Source organism: Labrus bergylta, chromosome 7 (assembly GCF_963930695.1).
Source record: "Labrus bergylta chromosome 7, fLabBer1.1, whole genome shotgun sequence".
Lineage (NCBI taxonomy): Eukaryota > Metazoa > Chordata > Actinopteri > Labriformes > Labridae > Labrus > Labrus bergylta.
The window spans coordinates 28,327,957-28,352,588 of NC_089201.1; the positions used below are offsets into that span (position 1 = coordinate 28,327,957).

The window sequence follows — 24,632 nt, forward strand, 5'->3', positions numbered from 1 at the left end:
AACCCATATGATAATCATGAATAAGATTTAACTAATACACAGACTTTTGTCCAGTTGTTAAGTTTAGCCTTCACAGGATACTGCTCTCAAATAAAGTCAGCAGAAAACATACTAACACAATTATTCCCAAAACAGATTTAGCTTGGACTGCTTTTTTTTTTTTTAAATAAACTTTTTTAATAATAACATTTGTGAACCAGCCCTTATTTTGTGTACATGCTACTTATGTATGCTTAGTTGTTTTTTTTGTGTTTAATTAACCCCCCCCAACACAACAGCTATCACTTTAACCGGCAAAATTTAAAAATACCAAACTAGGTCTTCAGACCCACGATCTCCTACTCTTTAACAACATTGAGTGTTGCACATACACACCTCGGAGCCTTCTGCATTGAAGTGGTCAAGTGCTTGCTTTCGGATTTCTCCCTTTATGGAACCGTCCAGCCGCTGGAGGGGAGAGAGAGAGGCGAACAAGGAAGAGAATTAACCTTTGAATATTTCCTCCTGGGAAGCCGCCAGCAATAACCTCGACATGCCAGCGTACACACTCCATATGCTCAGATCGATCACAACAGTCTAAAACAACGACCAAGTCAGAAATAATCAACCAAGTGGAGTGACTTGAAAGAGTTCGACGGAGGCCTTCAGGAAAGAAATACCTATGTTGATATAAATAACCACATGAACTCTCAGCCTGGCAGAGTGTGTTTACCACAACACTGACATCTAATCCTTGTTCCAGCACAACCCAGCAAACACTACCCCGTCACAAGGCCTTGACAACACAAAGAAACTGAAGTCTGTCAGCATAAACAGTCACTATAGACACTCTTACAGGAGACATTAGTAATGCAGCTGGTCAGAAAATATAAGTGAGACCTTATGGAGGTTTAAAGAGAATTCAAACTGACATGGAGACAGCACTGTATGCATGATACAGAAATGATGTCATGGTCAAAATAAACACTTTTCTGCACCCAGGATTTGGTAAGTACAGCCTAGCTTTAAGGCCAGCACAAACATGTTTTCCTTGTTTGTTCAAACTAAATTCCTGCTCAGCGCGGCGGCCAAAAGCTCCTCGACCACACGCCTTGACAATATGCAAATCTAACCTGGAATTGGTAGCGCCTCTTGGCCAAGTACTCGGCCAGAATGTCCAACATCCTGACCATCTGGGAGAAAATCAGGACCCTGTTCCCTCTCTCTCGGAGTCTGGTCAGCAGCTTATCCAGCAGCACAAGTTTCCCGCTGCCCCTCACAAGACCCTGAAATATTAAAACGACAGGGAAATAAATATGCATTACATCCGTTTGTGAAGTCACAAGCTAGCTTCCTATCCCCAGGTGTGACTGCGAGCTAAAGAGGACTCGTGAGGACTCTCACCTGCAGGTGTTCCTGTTGTGTTTCACATTCCACGTCTTCGGGCTGCTTGATGAGGAAACTGTGGTTGCAGCACTTCTTCAGCTCCATAACGATGTTGAGGAAGCCGGAGGAGCTGCCTCGGGTGCCTTTGGAAAGAGCTTTGTAATTCCTCGTTAAAATCCACCTGGAAATATTTGAGGGAACAAAAAAAAAGTCCAGTTAATGAAGAGGAGAAAAGCAGCTTCTGTAGCTAAAGGTTTTTAATGTGAGAGCCTGATGTAATAAATAGGTTACAAGAGACAGAAATCCAGCCGTACTTGTAAAACTGTTTTTGATGTGCAGACATGTCGACGCGGAGGATCTGCTCCACCTTGGCGGGGAGAGATTTCTCCACGTCTTTCTTGACACGGCGTAGGAGGAAGGGCTCAAGGACTTTGTGCAGACTCTGATAACCGTTATCTTTCGCTTTGCCGTGTTCATCCTCAAAATCCTCCCAAGAGTCAAACCTGCAGTGCAAGAACACAGATAGCAAATGTCACTCATGTCCGGGGCCGGAGCTGACATTTTCCCTGCTTTTGTTTTTGGCGCCGTGATATTGAACAAGGGGCCGTACTTGTCAGGCATGAGGAAGTGCAACAGTGACCAGAGCTCTTTGAGCGAGTTCTGCAGCGGAGTGCCGGTAATGAGGAGCCGGTGGTTGGACCTGAACTCCATGAGGGTTTTGTAGAGGAGGGAGTCATCGTTCTTCAGCCTGTGAGCTTCATCCACGCCCATGAACGCCCAGTTGATGTTCCCAAGAACTCCCTGCAGACGAATATAAAGAGTCAAACTGAGGGTTTGATTCTCACCATGCAACATTACTGTACATAAATCCTGTTAGTTCAGCATACCTTGTCTTTAAGAAGAATCTCATAAGTGGTTAATAATGCGTTGAAGCGGATTCTTTTGGTTTGATGGTTCACCCACTCGTAGTCTCGGATCTATAATAAAAAAGAAGAAGCAGGATGAGACGTTTATGACGACAGCTCTGATGACACGACCACCAGACGGTGAGACGCTAAAACCTACCGTCTTCCTGCTCATGACGTCGCCGAGGTAGACGACCACGTTCATGTCCGGAGCCCACGTCTCGCACTCCCTCTGCCAGGAGGTCAGCGTGGACAGAGGCACCACCAGGAGGAAGGGCCCGTACAGCTGATGCTGGTGAAAGAGGTACGACAGGAAGGAGATGGTCTGGATGGTCTTTCCGAGCCCCATCTCATCGGCCAGGATGACACTGTTACACCTGAAGAAGAAGAAGGAGGATGTTAGTGCGTATTTTCATGAATTCATTCATCTTGATAATTTTGTGGATATATCTTTAAATTGTGTCAAACATCTCAGAGTAATTCTTCTTCTAGGTTTGTGAAGCTGTAATACATATGTGTCAGAGACTCATAGCAGCAGAGTTATATTTGGAGAGAAGTGTCTGTCGTGAGCAGAGAAGGAAATGTGACTCTGAGACTGAAGAAATGTATACGTCTGATATTTAAGAGTCAAGCTGATGTCTTCTTTCTTGCCTTTTAGAGATGTACCAAAGTAGCCAAGAATTTTTAGGATGTACCTTCTAGCAGAATATAAGCAAGTCTGTCAACATAGAAACTTTGTCAGTACTTTGTCGATTGTTAAATTTGTGTTCTGTTATAACTGTCTGACCTCGGCCGATTAAACCGTGTTTTAATCCACAGTCTGTTTCGCGATTTCATCATTGAATTTATACAGCAGCGACAACGCCCACCCAACAAAGGATAAGAATAAAGCACGGTTTAACCCTTTAGTAAAAAATCACCCAAATATTTCAGACAATATTTTTCAAAATGAGGTCATCCTTCAAAATAAAACGTGTTCATCACCTGCACCAGGAGTGTGCCAACCAGTTCAAGCCATCCAGCTGATAATCTCGAAGCTGTAGGTTCTCATCTCCGATGTACGACGGCTGTTTTTTCAGAGCGACAAACCTCGGCCTTTGCTTCAACACCTGGAAATATAATATATAGACGATGATGAGCGTAAAGACATACAATCGTTTGAAGTGCTCAGCTGGGCACGTGTGATACGGCTCGTACCTTGCAGTCTTTGGAGGGGACGGTCTTACAGGTGCTCCGGCTCAGGAAGCCGTCGACCCACTGCTGAAACTTCTTCTTCACCAAAGCTCCATCTTCCCAGCTGCACTCTGAATAAGGTAAGCCCATCCACTTGCATAGATACTCCGGCTCATTGGAGGGCGGTGCTTTGTGACTGTGCGCTGTTTAAAAAGAAGATTAAAAAAAATGAACGCACAGGATTTAAAACACTTTAAAAAATATGAAACAGAAAGCAAACCACAGAAAAACTATGAGAAACATTTAAAAAGACTCACAGGGGAAGTCGGAGGATCCTGGAGTTTTTCCTGATTTTGTCGCTGTTGACAATAAAATTCACTTTAATGAAACGAGAAGTCGTGGATTATCAAGAGATTATCTGCAGCTCTTCCAGACAAAAGCAAACACAGCTGATGCTGAATTCTTACCGATCACACGCTCAACAAACTGAAACTGCTTTTTCAAATCGGAAGTGAGCTCCTGTTGGCAGTTGTGAAACTCGATGTCCTCAGGGGACGCCCTCCTCAGCCTACAAACAAGGACAAAGCAAAGTGAAGATTCCTTAAGACGCACAATCAACATAAAGTTAATGTGAAGACGAACTTTTTTTACCATGAATTGAGCTCTTCACTTTTCTTTTTGTAGTTGTCCAGTCTCTTGATTCCCTTGACCTTCTGCTGCGTCAGAGAGTCCATGCTCTCCCACGTGTTGTGGATGTAGGACCAGCCCTTCCACTTGATCAGATACTGAGTTTCCCCTTCTTCGTTCTCGGGGTCAAAGCCTTGGCTGGGGTCTCCATTTTCCTCCACGGCATACACAGTGGTGGAAGCCCCGGTGGCTACAAGAAAGCGATGAAAACACTTTTTGAAAAAAATGGCCAAATACAAATGTTTTATAACCAAAAATGGTAAATAGTCTTTGTTCAATTTAGACTTAGACTTTCTTTATTGTCATTCAAACTTGCAATTTAAGATAAGAGACTTGCAGCAAACTCAGTAGATACAAAAAAAATCTCCTCTTGAATCACAAGATCGTTATTGTTTGGTAAAAAAGATTGTTAAAAAAAGTCGCTTGAATTCTCTGACGGCTGTGAATGTCTCCTCACCTCCTTTCCTTGCCGTCCTGGTGTCCATGACTCTTTCAATGGTCTCGCTGTCGTCATCCTGCTGCTCCTCACAAGCGTCCCCGGTCATTTCAATCAAGTCGTCAGAGTCGGTCTCGAAGTCATGTTGGTCCTCTTTGTAGCTGTAAACACACAAAGGAATACGTTGGATACAGCAGATGTACCAAAACAACACCTTTAACACTCACTAAACCAAACTTCACGTCTCTGTGTTTTTAATCGATGCGATGGGTAAATCGAACACGTTGGGTTCAGTAACGCACCTCTTGACTTTAGTTGCACCCCTTCCCCGTGTCTGTCTCTTTGAAGTGTCATCCTCGTCATCTTCATCGTCGTCGTCGTCTTCGTCATCGTCCTCAGCAGACGACTCCTGTTTCCTCGACTTCCTTCCTTTTTGAGACAGCTGCTTTTTGGCTGCAGATTTGGCCTGAGGTCTGAAAAACAAACAGTTAAAGCACAAAAAACAAAACAATAGCAACTTTAGACTTCGTATGGAGTCAGGATCAATGTCAAGAGGGAGTTCAAGTTCAAAATGATTTCTATGTAGTTTCAGGATTTCAAATGAGAAACTATTAGATTATTTTAGACTTCACTTTCAGATAATGAAACATTTAGGTTTACACTTCAAAACCACATTAAAGAACACAAACATGTAATCAAACGACAGCTCACACAATACAGAATGATAAAGAGATGACTGCTGGGTAGCTGTCTGATTGGCCAGGCTTCACTACACTCTTACCTTCTAGCAGGAAGTCGTCTGGATCTAACTTTTTTCTCTTCCTGCTCACTGTCCGAACTGTCGGACGCCTTCTCCTCCTCCTCCTCCTCCTCCTCCTCCTCCTCTTCATCATTTGAGTCATCATCTTTCCAGATATTTCTTATAACAAAGAAATGCCACAAGTTCACCCTCAAGGCCCATCGTTGCTATAACCACTTCTAAATGTAAATCAAAAAAAATATTGGCCATAGGGTAATTTGTTCAGGGATAAGCCACTGACCCGGCCAATCAAATTTAAGAGTGAATGCAGGACATCACCTGTCAGGCTAGAACTGAAGGAGCGCCACTGGGAGCAAACAGATACCCATTCCATAAATAAATTATGAGGAGCACAATATGAACACACACTGGAAACACAGTGAAGGACAAACTCATGAACTAAATAAAAGTGCAGCTACAAAAAAAAAGAGTTCAGTTAAAGTGTCTCAGTATGGCTGAACTGAAAGAATGTGGTGTTGGAAAAACAAAACAATGAAGTGATAATAATACAAATGATCTTACTCTTTTTTCTTAGCTCGTGATGTTTTCCTCTTTGGACTTTCACTCTCAGACTCACTGCTGCCCTGTCATGTAAATACAGGCAGCACATCAGCGACACAGAACAGTCTTAGCATTTCTGTGAAACATCCACTAGGTGGCACGATTGGCTCGTTTACAAGAGCTGACGACAACACAAGATAACGGCGCAGAGGGAGACCATGCTGAAGCGTTAGTTTGTGTTTGTCGAGGCAGCTTACCCCAGCGCCGATGTTTAGACGAGCAGGCTCCTGTCTGCTGCGATTGGACCTCCTGACTCCGTACACATCTGGATGTTCATCCCACATCTGTGAACAGAGAGCATCTGCTATCACTGAGCCAACGATACTCTTAACACTAATATAACCTGGTCCACTTCCATTTTCTTATTGAACGTCAGAGCTCTTGTTTTTAAGAATATGACCACAGGACAGTTACTTTTTGGTTCTTACATGTTTTATTAGTCATCTTATCTTGGTAGATAGAAAGGAACTAACTGTTTTTTAAATCATGTTTGTTTCATCTTTTCTTTTTATATCTATTTATATCTGCACCTTATCTTTCTATGTAAATACTTGCTGCTGTTTTTATCCTGCACTAACAAGTCAAATGTAAAAAAAATTCATTCTTATCCGCACTGTAAAGTACAAGTTGGAATGACAATAAAGAAAGTCTAAGTCTAATCTTGGATTAAAGGTGCTGGTATACAGTTTATCCAAGTGTTCTCTAGTGTGCGCAATTACCTTTCTGTGTATACATTTTGACCATTTATAATGTCGACCCCTCGTGTTCCTTCTAACAGTAAAGAAAGCACATGGTGCAGGGACATTGCTTTGGTCCAACTCAGATAAAAAAAAAGACAATGCCACTGTAAGACTTTTTAAATTAGGCTGCAACTAAAAGTGTCCTGCATGTCAAATCTCCATAATCACATCAAGAGTCTCAATTACACAAACACGGTTAACTCAATCACAATTGTTGGAGGACAGGAAGACATCTTAATCTGCTTTGGAAACAGTGCGTTGTCACAGCAGGTCTCAGTGTCCTTTCTGAAGTTCGTTGAACTTTTACCTTCTTGACATCTGCCAGACGCTCCTTCTTTCCCACCGGCTTGTCTTTGACTTCTTCTGCGTTTTGCTGGGATTTGGATCCGGCGGACTCGCTCCCTGACCCGGAGTGACTCTCTGACTCCGACGAGCTGTTCGACTCCGAGTGTTGGGGTCTCCTCCTCTCACTGCCATGCTCGCTCTCTGACTGACTTCCCGACTCTGACGCAGAGCGGTTGGACTCCTCTGAGGCTGAATTGCTACAGGAACAAGAACATGTTCAGATTTTTGCAAAGCAAGTGTTAAACTAGTGTTAAACTTTTAACTGCACACTCTCTAACAGGGAAATTGTGCAAGAGCATGAGCTTGATGGTGAGAGAAAGTTCTGACTCATGGCCAACAGGAAACCTAAACTTTATTACATAATGGTGTGTGCGCCTTTTTCTGCTAAGAGGTTCATAATAACCGGATTCTCACCAAGGCAAACAAATCCTCTCAGTCATTCTGGAAAGCCCCAATCTTCTTTCACGGCCAAAATAACAGTTTTAACAAAGCTGACCTAAAGTCAGCAACCACGTTAATCGTCCTTTAATCAAAGGTCAGATTTAAGTACAGCTGTACGATAACTAAAACCTGTACGAGTATGATTATGAAATATCTTAAACCCAAGTTTCACTGCACAGGTTTATCTCTTAGTAACTTTATCAGCTAGAAATAAGAATCTAAAATAATATAGAAGTATCTATATTCATCATAGAGTCCAGATCCTTTGGTAATGGTTCTACTCCTTTTCCGCCCGCTTCTGATACTTTCCAATAAAGCTGTTTGTTTGTTTTTTATTTAGATCCCTATTAGCTTTTCCATAGCAGCAGCTATTCACGATCTCCAAAACAACAACATACAATAACATCGCAGTACAAACAACAATACAGCAACTTAACCACAACACCAAACACACCACAGGAAGCGTCTACTGTGACCCTCTTTTTTCTGTATTAATCATCTGGTTTGTTTTGTTCCACACAAAGGGGATTGTTAGAGGCCTGAGTGGTGAAAGCATTCAGTATCTCTAAAAGGGAAAAAGATGATACAAGACAAATTGGTAAAAGATGTATTTCTTTAAAGAAAACAAAAAGAAGAAAGGATTATTTTAACATATCCTTGGTTCAGTGTTTCCCCCGGGATGGAGTTGTAGCAGCGGAGGTGAAGATGAATGTTTCAGTTACGTGCAATTAAAGAAACATCGATTTTTTTAAAGAATTATTAACATTTAATGAACAGAATAGTCAACCAGCAACAACCACCCAATACAGTAAAATTACAAAACAAAATCAGTGAAATCCCAAAGATCTGTGCCTCCAACCCCATGCATCTTAGCTCAGTTTAGTTTATTTGCACATTTTTTTGAAAGAAGAGTCAAACAGAAAATTAAAACAAATAAAAAATAAAACATGTGCAGGTGAGGGAGAAACCCATGAAGGCTTATCTCAAAACCTCACTTTAAGAGATTAAACAAAGTTAAAATAAAATACAGTAAAAACAACAATACCAGGGCTTTCCTCAAGATCTGAAGTAGCCTGCCTGGGGAGTCCGGGGGGCATGCACCCCCAGAGAAATGTTTTGGCTGTAAAAGCCCAAATTACATAATGCCACTATTCCCTCAAACAAATCTTAAATGTTTCATAAGGTCATATGTCTGTCTGCTCCATTGTAAACATGTAGCCTAGTGAATTATTGTAAAGGAGCATTAGGCTTCTTTTCCTTTTAACCAGTGTTTGACCCCCTCAGCATGCAAGGGGTTTCACTCATCAGAGTATGAGAGCAAGTAAAGGCTACTACACTTCCTCTGACCTAACAGCACTGATGCTGCACTGTTGAATACAGATATCAGTGCTTTAGGGAAAGTTTGTTTTGTCGATTTATTGTTCTCATCACTGCCAATCTTAAAAAAAAAAAGAAAAAAAAAAGAAGAAGCCCTTCCTATGAAGCAAACAGACTAATAAGAATAGTCTCACATTCAGGCTTTCTAGTGCCATTATACATCTTAGTCATCTTCCTCTTTAGTTGATCAGATCTGGGTGATTGTCATACTTTTTACAGATTGTCTTTATCTCAAATATTATTTATTTGCCAACGAGTCCTGCATATCATTTCATGCAGGACTAGGAGGCACACCGCAGCTGCTAAGACGCATACAGGGGGAAACACTGCTGGTTAGTAAAATAAAGCACAATGTGTTGTTCAAGTAAAAATAAATAAAAAAAACAATAACAATGATTCAGTGTAAATGCACAAAAGAAGCATTAAATGTTTTGAAACCAAGGTTCTATTTATATTTCAATGAATTAAATTGTTATAGTTATATGCAATAGATCTCTGCTGATATTGTGGGATGATGTCAGCATGTCTGCCTTATGGGGGGGTTCATTGGTGGGAAAATTGTAGCTTGGCGAGTTGACCACTACAGTCTGGACTTCTCTGCATGCAGTACCTCATGTGGACACATGGGGGCGCTGTGCCCTCCACAATTCACCTCTTAAAACTCACCCCGCAAATCACTGCCTTACATGGACTGCCTGGAGAGACAGTGCTCTTCAAAAAAAAAGACTGAATTCACAGACTTATTAGTAATTTTATCTATTAGAGGTTCTACATACTCTGAACTGCTGTTAAAATAACAACATCTCATTGGTTACTAGATTTCACAGCCTGTACTTTAAGCAGACTCGGAAGTGCAAAGGCTCCTTCCGCTTTAAGTGAGGTCAAAAGTGGGCGGGACATCGAACGAATCCTTCAATTATCATTGGTTGGCTCGTTGCTAGGTGGCACTCTAAGCCTATAGAAGCGGGGCGTTGTAGGCCTCCATGTCTCTGAACTCTTCCTGTTCCTCCTCCGTGTAGTTCTCTAAGCAGAGTTTTAATACAGATAAGTGATTCAAGCTAGGCACACAAAGCAAGAGCCATTTTGTGACTCTGGAGAGTATGTATAGAGAACTTTATGGTAAGATGTTACATACCATTAAAGCCCCACACTTTAGGTCAGTCATTGTGTTTCTCTGCATGCCCCCCCCCCCCCCCTGTAGTTCTCTACCAACAGGAAAAGTTAGGCTGTCACCAGGAGCAGAGGACATATTTAACTCACAGCTGAAAAAAAGACTAAAATGGCTGCCACAAATTCTCAGAGAAACTACAAGTGTGATGTAACCTGCTGCAGTGTGCATTTAGTAAAAAGCAGTGAGAATGCATTTATCATACAACCTTCAATCTACTGAAAAACACAGCAGTGATTCAGATGCATTATTTGCTTTGAGTGCATGGAGATTTCATTTCTCTCTCAGATAGTTTTTACATCAACTTTGTGCAATAAACACAAAAGTATTTTCAAAATAAAGGCGAGCCACTTTTGTCTTTTCTCTTAATTGCTGCTTTGTTTTTCGACAACATGCAAAATCACCTAGTGCTTGTTTTTAAAGCCACCTTTATTGATCAAGTCGTGTGGTGTTTACACTTGTTTAAAGATGCTGTTTTCAAAGGTTCAGACACCTCAGGATGACATGTACACACTTTAAGTTTAAAACATAAAAAGAAAAAGTAACAACAGTGCCAAACTTTCACACGTGTGTCAAGACTCCCACACACCTTCTCGACCTGACAAGGAATACAGATTAATCCAAATATAAAAAGGAAAATGACTTTTTAAAATCAGACAAGTTTAAAATAGATAATTTAATCAACACATTAATGAATACATAAAGCTTAAATACATTTATCTATTGAGTGCCTCTTAAAGCTATATGCTTAAAATGCATGACAATTTATGTGAAATTAATCCAGTAAAATATCTTCCTTTAGATAAAAAAAATATTCAAAATAATAACAGAAAATCACCATTCTGGACAAATGTTCAGTTAGAGTCTGAAAAGGTTGAGAATAAACTTCCCCTTTAAAGAAATATAAGTTTGAGGTGAACAGGGTAAAAGACAAAAAGCATGTAAACACTGGCATAACATCAAAAATAGTTTCAAAGTAGTTTATAATTTCCTTACACAAGACAAAAGTATTTATAATGCAAATCTTCAAAGTGAATTAAATTAAAAAGCAGAAATGCAATGCATATAGAAAATGGACTTTTGCAAATAATATAACTTTTAAACTATGATTATAAGTCTAAAAAAGAAGGTTGCATGTTGAAACAAAAATGTTTTTTTTGTTGTAGTGTGATCACGTCAAAGGACTCTGGACAGAGTATAATAAATACTATCAAGATAATCTGGAAAAGCTGCAAAACTGTGCAGAAATAACATGCAAACAACGTTTGTTTTGGAAATAAATACAAGCTAAGGTTGATCAAATGGTGCATTGCAGCACCAACTAGTAAGACAAGGTCATTTTACTTTATAGTGATGGAGCATTAGACATTTTAGACAAACGATTTTGCAACAAAACAAAGAAGAAATGAGTGTAAAACGTTCATATTGTGGGCTGTGATGTCTTTAACACAGGCCTGACACCTCAGGATTCAATGTAAGAAATGGTAGGGAAATCAGGGTGTGGCTATTAAACAATAGCAAGGTCATCCGTGACAGTGGTGCACTTCAGTCAAATCCACGAAGCAAATGTATAAACAGGTGGTCAACCATGCTTGACAGTGTAAACAAAACACATAAAGAAAAAAGGTAAATGGAAAAAAAGAGAAGGGATCATACCTTGATGCGTTGCTCTGAGTCGATCCTTCATCCTCTTGTTTTTTACTTTTATTCTTCATCATGGTAGTATCCAGACAACTTTGCAGGATGATCTATTGCCCTGGTATTTACTGTCAAAAAGTTAGAGGCATGAACTATCATGCAAGTCCCATAAGATCCCCTTTGCTCAGGTGGCAGTTAAAACCCAGGCGATGCGACACGAGTGGAGAAAAAGGCATTAAATCCAAAGACTTAAGTGTCATTATTTACATCGATGATTTAAAAAAAAAAAAAGAAAAGAAAAAGGGGGTTTAGAACAATGACAGGTGCTTCTACAATAAAGGTAAATATCCGACACATGTATTTCAATATAGTCCACGGATGAAGCCGCATGCCATTAATTCTAACTGCGTCATCACAAGTAGGATAAGAAAAATAAGATTTGAAGATGAAAAAAAAAATCAGTAAATAATTCACCACACTTTGTAAACACAACAATTCATTGTGCAGAAAAGGTGGTAACCTATAAATGAACTATTAGATTCGCAGTTCTCTTTGTCGGGGGATTTTTTTTTTTTATCCGAATCGAATAAAAAGAATCAACTGCAACAATCATAACTTATATATATAAATTAAAAAAAAAAAGAGGCTTTTTTCAAAAAGAAGCTTGCAGGCCTTCAAAGTCTTCATATAGTGTCAGACTCAGAGCGACACAGAGCCGAGCTGCTCACTAAAAATGGAGGCGCGCCATGGCTGCCGGAGCTCTGCATGGAAAACAACGACGAGCACTCCCACAGCTCAGACGGCTCCGACACAGAACAGAAAAGCCCGAAAACGACACAAAAAAACGGCTAAATTTCCGTCGAAACAGCGATCGTAAAGCCACGGGACTTAATCTGGATAAAAGTCGCGCGGTTTCGGTCGAAAAACAAGCAAGAGAAACGGTCTGACGAAAGCCTATGGCACCCTTCCCAAGGCTCGGCCGCCATCTACAGCTCCTTCCCTAGCTCTGAAAGCTTTGCCTTTGATTGACGTTATTTCCATTTACTCAGCACTCAGGTGATGTTTTTAAGTCCCACCCCCTTTTTATTTCTGTTTAAATGTTGCTAATATAATTTTTTTTAAATATATTTTCAACCCTAGGATGCAAGCCAGAAGTTAAAACCTTTTCTTCCCACTTCATAAAAAAGGTAAGGATATTTAGAGGCTGTGAATTATTTTTTTTTAATGCACCAGTTTCATCACTTCCTGCTCAGACAGGAAGAAGGACAGTAAGGAGCCATTTTAGAGAGCCTTTGGAAACCATTTCTGATCAGGCTGAAAACTTTTTAACCTACTTGCAATGCATTGCAATGCAATACCAGAAATTAACTGAATTCATTGACTGCTGTGGTAATTAAATTAAGAAGTGATTGAAGCAGACGCATGTATTTTAATTAGCAGCGTCCCCTTTGTCAACCTAATATTTCATTTGTAATGCAATACCCAAAAAATTGTTTTAGGAGATTCGTTGACACGGTACTAAACTTAAGCAATGACGCTAATTTAAAATGAATGGAGCAACAATTTGATTCGTAACAAAGCTAGTGCAAAGAAAAACAAGACGTTGACGAAGTAGCTAAGACATGTTAACCAACGGCCAAGCTAAATGGGCTACAACGTCACCCAAAACGCTGAATAGCTATTGATGGTATCTGGTTTAGCTAATAAAACAAAGTCAAGAAAAATTACCAGGACATATACTTTTATTTAAAAAAAAAACAACAACATCTGAATATCAAATGTACAATGGCTGATTTTGTGATTCCCAAAAACAATAAGTTATTTTGAAAAAAGTCCATTAAACAGTTCGCGACGGTCTTCCAGAGTCTGTGTTGTCGTAAAAAATAAAAATCCAAACGTCAAAGTCCATTCAGAAAACGGTTTCATCTTGTTAAAATTTGGCTAAAAGCCAAATCACTTGCCATCTTCACGTTAAACAACGCTGTCTCCACTTCAGCATTATCCAGTTGAATGGGGTCTTGATAGGATAAAAAAGAAGGAAAAGTTGTAAGCCCACAATGCAACTGAAAAAAGTAATAGTTCACTTTCCAGTAGTTTAAGATGCTAAAATATTTGACTGACAAATGAATGGCTAGCAACCAGTTGCGTTAGCTAGCACTGCAGCATGCAGGCGTTTTTCTCATTACAAACATTTTGTGAGACTTTGGTTGTAACAAAGTTGCTAGGCTTGTAAATTGATATAACAAGTCATCATACTGACATAAACTAAAGGAGGGCTTTACTAATTCAGCATTAGGCTGTTATATCAAAGTCACTCAGTGAGTATTACAACAAGCTATCCTTCTTAAAGGAAAGGTCTTTCAGTTTACAGTACGGGTCTCGACTGATATTGTTTGCTGAGGTCAAAGTTTTCAGCTTTGAGTTGACTAAGGGCTTCAACAATTTGCAAAGAAGTTCATTAACTCACCACTAGGGGTATGATGAGTTAGCAAAAAAAACACGTAACAATTGTGCAACAGCAGTAATATTAAAAATATTGATAATTAGGATTGAACCGACCAAAAAAACTGGCATGTAAGCTAAAAATCCGAAAGCAGGTTGGGATTCATTGCTTGAAATGAGAAAATGATAACCAGGTTCACCAAAGCAATCACACAACAGACCAGCAGATAGACAACGTAATAGCATCCAATAACTATTAACACAACCATAAAAACAATGGGCCATTTTAAACACCTACTATTTAAAAATAAAAATAATAAAAAATCTTGCAGTTAAATAAATTTAATTGTGATATGGTTTTGGCTGGGTTTTTGTAAAATCCCCCGTTTATGCTCATTACGAGCTAACATTTGGTCATTTGCTAGCCTCAAGAGCTTGGTCCCAGCAGCACATGTTAAGAGAAATATTGGGCAAAACCATCTTAAAATATCAGGGCTGTTTCCTCAATGTATTTAAAAAAAAGTTACATTTCTATTCATTACATTGAACTTAATCAGCACACAAAGAAAACTCAAGTTAAATGTAAATAACTTACAGAGATGTCTTCTTTTCCTCAAACTTGAAAACCATCCCAGCAGTCCACATATCCCCTGTGAAAGAGACAAGAGACAAAGAACCATGAATAATGAGCAGATAAACAAACATATGATCCACACAGAAACACGTTATAATACCAATCAATCAAGCTTTATTTATAAAGCCCCTTTCATACACTAATGGGAGCATTTAGTTATGCCTCAAACCAAAAATGTGTTGGGGTGGAAAAGTGTTTTGTTAGTCTATTGGAGGATTGATACAGCAACTAACATAACAAATCAAGGTTTTACTAAAAGGAATCTGACTCAAAATGCAACTTAATGCATGTCTTATATAAAAATATTTTCGGGTTATTGGTCAAGACGTGATTTTTTGTGTCAGAAACTACTCAGTATGAGCCTCCATTTTTTTTTTCTTGTCAAGGCCGAAAAAACAATGCCTTTGGTACATGCTCAGTGTAGCATCCTGATTTTTGCAACATGCATGTACATCACTCCGTAAAGAATTGAAACCTCGCGCTGAGTAACATATATTTTTTCCAGCAACTAAGACTTGCCGCTTGACTGTAAAATCATAAATTGTACTTTAAATGATATTATGATAAACTGTATTTTTTTTTTTTTTTTTTAATCTTTAAGCTATTTAAGGGAGACTTCTAACATTGGGCTTTTGTTGGAAAGACTCCTTTCTACAACTGTAGAATCTCTAATTCATCGCAATACCCGATCACATCAAGAAAGTACTATTTTAAGTTAACAGAAATGTCAAAAAATGACTTTAAAAGTTGCAATGAATTTCTTAATTTATGTCGTTATTCAAAATCAATCGCATTTTTGATCACGTTGGCAAATCCACTAAAATAGTTTTTGTTATGCTTTTATTTTGAATTGTCTTTGTCTTGAGCTAAGGGTAGGCTACTTCCTGTTGGGATGCAAACCTGTTTATATTTTGAAAAAAAAATAAAAAATAAAAAATAAGGAACTTGTGGTAGATCGAAGGGTAACCTTGGAAAAAGGGAACTTATTGAGAATTGAAAAGTAAATGAAAGTAGCTGAAGGGAACAGAACATTTGCAAATGACTTGACAACTGAGGTGTCCCAGACTTCTGTTAAGTGAATTGAACCATTAAAAGGCGAAGAGGTGTTGTTCTTTTCCTCTCTAGCTATAAAGGTGGCTTAGCTACGATGCGCCTTAAAAGCACAAAGTGGGATCTGAGTCATGCGTTTCAAAAAAATTGTGTGCGTTACCGTTGATAGCCCCAATAATCATCAGTAAAGACAAAAGACAAAGTATATGATCTAATATGAAGGCTACTGATGAAGTTATAGTTACCTCTATAGGCAATAATTAACCTACTATTATCCTTGCCCAATACAGGCATCTTGCTAACTTGTGATTTACTAATTACTTTACCTATTACTTACTCGTTATCAAATTAAGTGTTGTAAATGTTGTCAAACCAAAGACAGACAGCAATAGAAGTAAAAATGTGTTGAATGTAACTTAATGTCAGTTTTCAATGTTCAATGTTAGCTTATCAGTCCACAGGCCAAGTCAGCAAGAGTTACTGAGCTTGTCAATACAGTCGAGATGAAAAGTTTACTTGTTGAACTCAATTAAAGCTAGCTTTAGTAGATTTCTCCTCTGGGATAAAGTATTAAAAAAAAGAAGATAATAGTGTTTGTTTCTTCTGTAAAATAGGGCTTTTTGACTCGTCAACTGGCCATTTAAGGAATTCCAACCTATCGTGTTCCCTTGGAGGCCTCATTTCTCAGCTCCTGAGGTTGTCACTTGCGTGTTGCAAGGGTTAAGTGTTTCTATGGTTGTCTATTTATGGTTGCATGGCTTCAGAACAAGCAGGTGGTTGGTGTGAAGCATTGGACAGTGTTTAATTTTGGATTCTGTGTGCTTTTAAAGACTGTGGAAGATTGGTAAGGGGGGAGGGGTTTGTTATTTATAGTATTCAGGGTGCCAAATAAGGGCATGTGTCCACTAACTGTTTTTTGCACTGGCGATTTGAAGTAGTAAATTTGTGAAGGTTGTATTAAACGTTGTTTTCCAAAAAGTCCATAATTATGAATCTCAAGTGTTTGTTTGTGTCTAGAATTTGAGGTTTGACATCTTTTGGGATGCACTGTATCCTTAAAATTTGAAATTAAAAAAACTTCAAATTAAACTTCATCAGTTATTCAAACATTTTGACGATACAATAACAGATTGCAACGACTAAGGTTGTCTTCTAGAACAACTTCTAGGCATAACCTGTGTTTTCCTTAAGTGTCAGAAATAGGCTGAACTGTCAAACTCTAATTTGCTATGTCTGAGCCGGGGACTAACTTTCCTGTCGATTAAACACAAATTAAAATCCAGTCTAGTCGATTAGTCAACTGTTAAAAATCACAAAGCCTATGATAGCCTACTTAGAACTTTATCTCCATTTTCTAGATTAAAATCCCCATGAGATGCCATCCATCCACTGTGCTGGTTTACATTAAGGTAGTAGAGCACTATGATAGTAGCCATTAACTGGAGCTACAGCCCCGGCTGAGGGCAGGTGGCTGCATTACAGCTTACACACAACATATGTTCAGCATTGTGGGCATTAATTATTAAAAAAGTTAGTTAAAACAAATAGGACGACCACGTTAAACTGCTTAGTCTGCTAATCACGCACATCCCTAGTCAGATCAACTGAAGAGTTCAAATGTTCTGCTGTGTCTACGAACAGCATTCTTGGCACTGGTGATGCCTGTTTTCAATACAAAACTAGCGTAGTCCAGTGTTTTCAGCGCTCACTGTCCTGAGCTAATGTTTGGGCGCATTAGCGGTTTATATTTTTGACAATGCGCTCACATCGCCTGCAGCTGAGAAGTTTAACTTTACGAACAATCCGACGTTCATCAATGTCCCTTGTCACTGACTGCCCAATCAAAATCAAGGAGGGGCGGGACTTCTGATATCGACTTTGTCAACAACAATGACGAAGTAGACGCTAGTCTGACTCGTCTTTTCAAGGGTACAATGTCCAGGTCTAAAGCTGCTACTAATACCAATGTTACGCAATGTTTTCATGTTTACACAGTAATTTTTCCTTGAATTGAGGCAAATATTACGCACAAGGATCTTTGTGCAACACATCTGTCGGACATTACCGAGGGACGCAGACGTTGGCTTTCATAACCTAGCAACAATGAGCGCTTGTTTGAAGCGCTCTGAAACACGGGTTGTGTGCGCTGCTAGGACACATGTCCTTTATCGCAATGAGTTGAAATAAATATTTCTATAAACATTCATATTTAAAAGTAACAATGTCCTGTAGGTTTTAATTACTGTCCTTGCTTTGGTTAAAAATATATTACTTTAATGCATAGAAGCTATTTATGAAAATAGCATAAGCAGTATTTCTTGGTTATTAAATCACAAACAGTTAAACTGTACGATGCTCATGTGCTTTTTATTTAGATGTTAGTGTAGTAACAATAGTTATTTTGACACTATTGCAGAGATTAAGGCACAGATAACATGCAAGTTAATTTAATGTAGTCATTTAAACAAGCTTTGAAATAATACTTACATTCCCCGCTGCAGCGCAGATGAGCCGATCTTTTAATTCTCGACGCCATGGTCGTGGCTAAATGTCAACCCTTTAAAATAGAAACAGGACAAAAATGTGACAACAGCACACCCTACTGGCTACATGTAAGAAGCAGTAAAGACAAAAACGCTAGTACTACTGACAAACACACACGAAGCCTGAAATTATCGTCAAAACATACCATTTAGCTCGGGTCAGATCGCCTCTAGTCTTCTTTTAAGTAATTCGGGAACATCAGAAGAATCCCTGCAAAATACGAAAAAAAACAAGATTTGGATCATGTTGTTATCAAAGCTAACAAAAATTGAACTTTGGCAGAAATATGGAACATAAATGGAATGTATAATTTTGAACATTTGAAAAGTTATTCACGAGAAAGTGTCAGTGCTCATTAAGATATTTAAATGAATACGTAATATGATGTATATGTATTTAGCAAAAGGTTGGATCCTGTTCATTGTGGCGGCTAAAATGCAACCGGATTTGTCGTCAACGGTACATTCAACCGAGAAAGGCTTTAACAGAACATTTTGTTGCATGGTTTTACTAATCCTTCTAATTCAACAATATAGTTTAACTTCTCCCATAAAACATTGTATGGAATCTGTTATATAATGTGTAATGGTTGCACACTAATCTGGATAAATCAACATTGTCTAACAGAATATGATACTAACAGAAGTAAGTTTCTCAAATCTTGTTTTATACAATATGTAGAGTTATCTTTAAAAACTCCACATACGTGTAGAGAAGCCTTTTTAAATTGTGTTTTTCTTTAATGTCCAGCAAATGTTAGTTAACATGGACAATTATTATTGTGCATATTTAAATTCACTCTCCAGCCAGTACCTCAAAGGGTTAAAAGCCAACACCCTATTTTGTATTTCGATGTATATGTCTGCTTTTCATAACATATAGAATCTTTATTTGACAGACAAATCAGTTATTGTTTATGTCCAGTGCCTACAATGAAGACAATGTAAATTAATTGACATATTTAAAGGATTTTAACAACTTAGCACAATTTATATAAACTATTAATAAATTATAAGTATAGAGCATCTATCACTTACTTAAATCATGGTTTTCCTACGTTTGAACACTCTGCCATAAGCTTTAATGGAAAAATAATGACTTTTTAATTTATTTATTTTATCTACAAATCGTTGAAAGACTCCAAAAAACAACTAAACTGAAAATAATCAAAATTTTGCACAGGATAGTTGTGTTATCGTCCATCAAACTCAATGCAACATTAAAAAAAACGAAACATTTGTTAATTCTTTATGTTTTCGTCGAGTAAATTCAGACAAGGGCATTTGCCCCTTTCAAGGACAAAGCACATTTTAAATGCGTAGGTTGAAATAACTCCTAACATGAGACAAATCTGCTAGTCCAAATACTAACCAAGTAAACTCAATACAGAGCTTGCAAACATGCATCAACTAAATCATATTTATGTGCAAGATGTAATCCGTGGATTTCTTTATTCTTCGCAGACAACAGACCATGGCCATTTTCACAACACTGCGTCTAACTGTCCTTCTTTCCACCATTTTGCCATGCACCCCTGAGTCGTCTTTAACGGCGTCTAATGCATCATTACTGGTCAGTTCTTACCCATTGTCCAGGCCGTGTCTATCCCCCGTCGTCTGCCCCGGCCGGTGTCACTTTTCGGGGCGATTTTCGACGTTTTGGTGGCTCTTTCGGCTGCATCGTTCCGCCCTTCCTCCTCTCTCCGCTGTGGACGCCTCGCTCCTCTGCTGGTTGTGTCCTCCTCTCTGCCTCTGCCTGAGCTCATATCCTTCAGCGGCTCTGCCCACTTTCCTCTAACGTAAGCCAAACTCCACTTCCTCTCCAGCCACCGACGGAACCTGAAAACAACCCCGAACACAACAACAAAACATTCAAAAAAAAGTTACAAAGTTCAACACGGCGAGCAGCATTGATACAAAATAAAAATAAAAACAACATTTAGCTTCTTCTTTTTTTTTTTTTTCCTGTTGTCAAAAAAATAGTTAGGCTACAAATAGCCACAGTCAATTTAATCAAGGCAGAATTTAGCAGCCTAAATGTTATTTACTCAACAAATAGCTGGTGACACTCATAGCCTAGTGCAGGGATGGGCAACTTTGGTCACAGCAGGGGGCCACATTCATTTAATTCTCACTGCCAGGGGGCCAAATTGTAGAATACAAAAATGATTACAGTCAATAGTGTCTCCAATATTTACCAGTGATCAAATATAATTATGGACATTTTTCTAGTTTTCATGATTTCATGATTGTCATGTTTTCCAATTAATTGATATGTAAAAATTGACCCGAAATTTTGAAATGACAAAATAAATTATCAAAAAATAGTTTAATTTGTGTATCCCAGGACCTATGCTACGGTATTTTGGGCGATTCACATTTTATCTAGCCACTTATCAAATCTCCTTCCATACTTATACAGGCCTACTTAGTCTACTTATGAGTATAGACTGTACATAGCCTATATTATTTATAGTCTACGCTTATAAGCCATAGCGGAGAGAAAAATGCTCTAAAACACAAGTTGTAGCTGTGTAAAAGCTGTATTAACTTAGAAATATTGGCTTGCTTTTGGGCTTTTTGGTGATTAATGCCAGTGCAACTGTGTTAATTAATGAACAACTACATATTTATTATCTGACATCTAGGCTACAAACATAGTTCAAACAATAGACTTAGTTCCTCATTGATGAAGTAGCCTATAAGAGGCATTGGATTTTAGTTTGGAATATCTTTATGTGACAGGTTATATGTTAATTATAACCTAAATCTGAAAGGGAGAGCAACTTCATCTGGGTTCCTCTGAATCAGTGAAACTCCACACTGTTGCTGTGTATGCGGCTTGACAGAAAGCACTTCCCCTGTTTGTGGCAGAATGACTTAAAACAACGTGGTTACGGAGATTATTTGTTACACGTTTGATTGAGTAAAATTAGAAGTCAAACAGGGAACACCAAACTTGGAAAACTTCATCTAGTCCCAGCCTGTATTCAAAGTCCATGGAGGCTGTGGTATGCACTCCACCCCCCGCCATTGACCAATGACATGTTGGACACGACAGCGCATGCTCATTGCAGTGGAAGATTTCTATAAAAAGATCCTCAGCCTAGCAACAGGAGCGCTCAACAAGTAGACTACATTACAGGTCCAGATAGTTCCTTCAAGGGAGGTGAAACACACCCTTATATTGACTGACTAGTTGGATGGGTTTCAACCGGGAAGTGTTTATATTTATTTCAGTGGAGGCAGGTTTTCAAACCGGTTGAGCAAGTTAGTGCTGCTCAAAACATAACAAAGGGGATATGCAAATGCATGTTCAAGTGATCTGAATAGCCTAGCATGTGTACATTTTTTATTGTGTTAGGACTTTAGGATTTCGTAAAGAGGTAAATACGTACCATAGTGCCCTCATACATGCTTCATGTTAATAGTGTCACTTTTGTATTACACTTAAGCACACAGGATCTCACATTAACCTGCTACAAGTATCCTATTCATCCTATAAAGAGAAAAAAAATCAGCGAGGCCTACTTCATGTAAACTCTTTTTAATTATGGCAAATGTATTTTTATGCATGCATGTGATCGTGCTTAAGCTGAGAACTTCAACCATTGCTCTGTAGGCTACTTGTTGCTAGCTGTGACATGTTCATGCTCATAGGCTGCAGCTGCTGAGTGGCCATCTTTGTTTGCCTGCAGACACTCACAGGCACACAAAAAATCTCTCTATGAACTGGCTCCTCCTTATCTACATACCCAAAAAAAAAAAATCGATACGACCCGTGGTCTCACATTGTTTGTTTGCCTAAGTTAGAACAGAATCAGGCACAAAAAAAAAAGCTTTTCATATTCTGCCCTTTTACCTGAAACTCTCTGATTAGTACAGGAGGCTCACCATGAGGGAGTTTAAGTTATAAAGTATTGACAAATATTCAGTTGGTCAATGTGATCACATTTTAATTATTTACTGAATTGTTAAGACAAATTGTACCTGGTTATTCACAATAAATGAATCTATATCCCTTCATTGTATTGCATATGTGCTTAGCTGTACAGTTTTAAATACAACAAATGTATTTGTCAGAATGGAAGAGGGTAAAAGAAACCATCGGTTGTCTTAGAGGAAAAATAACCAATACTGTTGCAGAAATTGCATCAACAACCCTCAGCATTCATTCATGGTGGTTTCACAGGTTAAAGTAGCAGGCCTTCACCAATTGTCATGTTACCTTGCAAATGAAGTGTTTGACTGTTTACTTGACAACTGGTAATGGATGTTCTCATGTTTGCTTTCAGACCGGCGACGCACATGTCTCTGTTTACTGAGCCCTGTTGCTCAACAAAAAGCTAATAGAGAATGTTAGTATAGCACGTCAGCCCATGTTGATTAAAGGGACAAGAGTGGCAGGGTTTAAAATCAGCAACAATGATCATTCATGAAAAATGTACGATTAGTAGTAGCTTATCTGATCCAAGAGTATAAAACAAAAGTGTGTTGTAAGACAGTTTAACACACTCTCAACCAGTACTTTTTCTCTGTGTAAAGTTCAACCCACCCCTCTCAAATGTGAATACTTTTTAAAGATTCATTTAGCTTTATTTGTAGAAACCAAATCTGGAGAAGTCTTTTAGCATTAAATGGAAATCAAGATAAAGCAAACTGCATCAACACTTGATGGTTTTGCATGTTGGAGTAAAGTTATCTCATTAAAAATAAAAAACCCTGCACACTGCTGTCGCTCGGCTTCACCAGTTTATTAGAAAAAAAATCACAACATATAGTTCCCTCTGAATCTTTGCCAAGTGTGTTCTTTTCACTGGGATGGTTTGATGTCCTATACGCGTAATGAGATAGTTGGAAGTGCGAAAACTTCCTTTAATACGGTGTTACGTTACCTAAAATATTACTATGAAGCTAACCTATTTAAATAGACACAGATATCAGTTACTGCACGTTATATCACTTGGATCATGTGACAGATCATAAGGGCCTAACTAGCTGAATTTGATCTCTACAGGGAAGAAAATCTGCAGGGCTCTGTTGTTATTTTGTGCTGCCATCTGGTGGGCTTTAATTAAAACCAGAAAAACACTCTCATATACTGGAGCCCAGTAGAGGGCTATGACTAGTAGTAGAGGTGAACTGGAATAAAACCAGTCATCAACTAAAGAAGATAAAACAAGACAGGCAGTCTGTTCTTTGACTTCAGATCAAGGGAGCACTTCTGCAAGTATTTTTTGCTGCAAGTTCCCCTTATACCTACAAGTTCCCCTTATACCTACAAGTTCCCCTTATACCTACAAGTTCCCCTTATACCTGCAAGTTCCCCTTATACCTACAAGTTCCCCTTATACCTAAAGCCAATATAGATTATTTAAGTATAAGAAACCCTAATGAGGTGTTTCATATTTGACACAATTATGCATTTTGCAAACCTGAAGTCGTGTGATAATATGAATAGAAGTAGGTTTTTTTTTTAAATCTTTTTTTTTTTGCTGTTGTTGTTGCATTTTTATTTTTTTTAATTGTTGTTGTGTGTGATTGTTTTTGTTTATTTATTTTTTCTTTCTTTCATTATTAGTTCAGTATTTTTATTATTATTACTATTAATATTATTCTTGTCTCTACATGAATTCGATGACATCTAGATGTTGCTTTGCACTGGGCTCGGGACGGGGGGGGAATGTGAATGTCAGTACGGTGCTGTTGTAAGACGGGTTAAAGATATATGTTACTGCTGCTGGTACTGTCTTGTCTGCATTGTGTCTATTGTTTGGGGTAAAATTAATTAGAATAAAATAATTGAAAAAAAGAAGTAGGTTTTTACATTGTTTCTGTCTTTTTACGTCTGAGGGCCAAGAGAGAAAGACAGTTTTTTTTAAATTATTATATAGAAGCTATTGATCTGCTCAGTGATCAACAGCGTCACTGATCAATCAACTGACTCCTTATCACTGTCTTTACTCCTTGAGAATTTCCTTGGAATCTGCGGTCGTGACCCCGGAGAAAATTGTGTTTGCACAGCCCATGGGTAATCAGAGAACTGCTGCCTTTGGATGCCGTCAGAAACGTAGCAGCCAGTCAAATGACAAATTGGTAAGAGATATAAATGCTCTGTATTCAAAAGCATGTAAGATGTGATAATTGGGGATAGACGTGTCTGAACACTAAAGGGAAGAAGGGAAGTATTGTTGTTATTCTTTTCTAAAGAATGTCACATGAGCATTATTTTAACTGTTTTCAGCTTCCTTAATGTTAGAAGAATCATTTATTTTAACATTGTTAGAATAACAGAATATTTTCAACATTTCTTTCCAGAAACATTTGA

The 24,632-nt window shown here is 38.5% G+C and overlaps 1 protein-coding gene across 3 annotated transcripts in view; it reads right to left on the reverse strand.

The window, feature by feature from the left end:
* Window positions 1-24,632, reverse strand: part of chd2 (chromodomain helicase DNA binding protein 2) — a 35,709-nt gene that overhangs the window by 9,877 nt on the left and 1,200 nt on the right. Inside the window, exons 2-24 of one of the 3 annotated variants that reach the window (XM_065957289.1) lie at window positions 19,890-20,143; window positions 18,451-18,515; window positions 18,249-18,318; window positions 14,673-14,727; window positions 11,654-13,652; window positions 6,974-7,208; window positions 6,124-6,210; window positions 5,888-5,949; window positions 5,348-5,485; window positions 4,869-5,039; window positions 4,588-4,727; window positions 4,095-4,320; window positions 3,911-4,011; window positions 3,761-3,802; window positions 3,468-3,646; window positions 3,255-3,379; window positions 2,431-2,647; window positions 2,253-2,342; window positions 1,976-2,166; window positions 1,680-1,868; window positions 1,384-1,546; window positions 1,113-1,265; window positions 376-447 (exon numbers count right to left, since the gene is read on the reverse strand). In XM_065957289.1, the coding sequence (XP_065813361.1) occupies window positions 376-447; window positions 1,113-1,265; window positions 1,384-1,546; window positions 1,680-1,868; window positions 1,976-2,166; window positions 2,253-2,342; window positions 2,431-2,647; window positions 3,255-3,379; window positions 3,468-3,646; window positions 3,761-3,802; window positions 3,911-4,011; window positions 4,095-4,320; window positions 4,588-4,727; window positions 4,869-5,039; window positions 5,348-5,485; window positions 5,888-5,949; window positions 6,124-6,210; window positions 6,974-7,208; window positions 11,654-11,715 (2,643 nt within the window). In that variant the 5' untranslated portion in view covers window positions 11,716-13,652; window positions 14,673-14,727; window positions 18,249-18,318; window positions 18,451-18,515; window positions 19,890-20,143. Of the gene's footprint in view, window positions 1-375; window positions 448-1,112; window positions 1,266-1,383; window positions 1,547-1,679; window positions 1,869-1,975; window positions 2,167-2,252; window positions 2,343-2,430; window positions 2,648-3,254; window positions 3,380-3,467; window positions 3,647-3,760; window positions 3,803-3,910; window positions 4,012-4,094; window positions 4,321-4,587; window positions 4,728-4,868; window positions 5,040-5,347; window positions 5,486-5,887; window positions 5,950-6,123; window positions 6,211-6,973; window positions 7,209-11,653; window positions 13,653-14,672; window positions 14,728-18,248; window positions 18,319-18,450; window positions 18,516-19,889; window positions 20,532-24,632 lie in introns of those variants that run through there. The other 2 variants (XM_029279261.2, XM_065957290.1) reach the window with 2 other exon arrangements.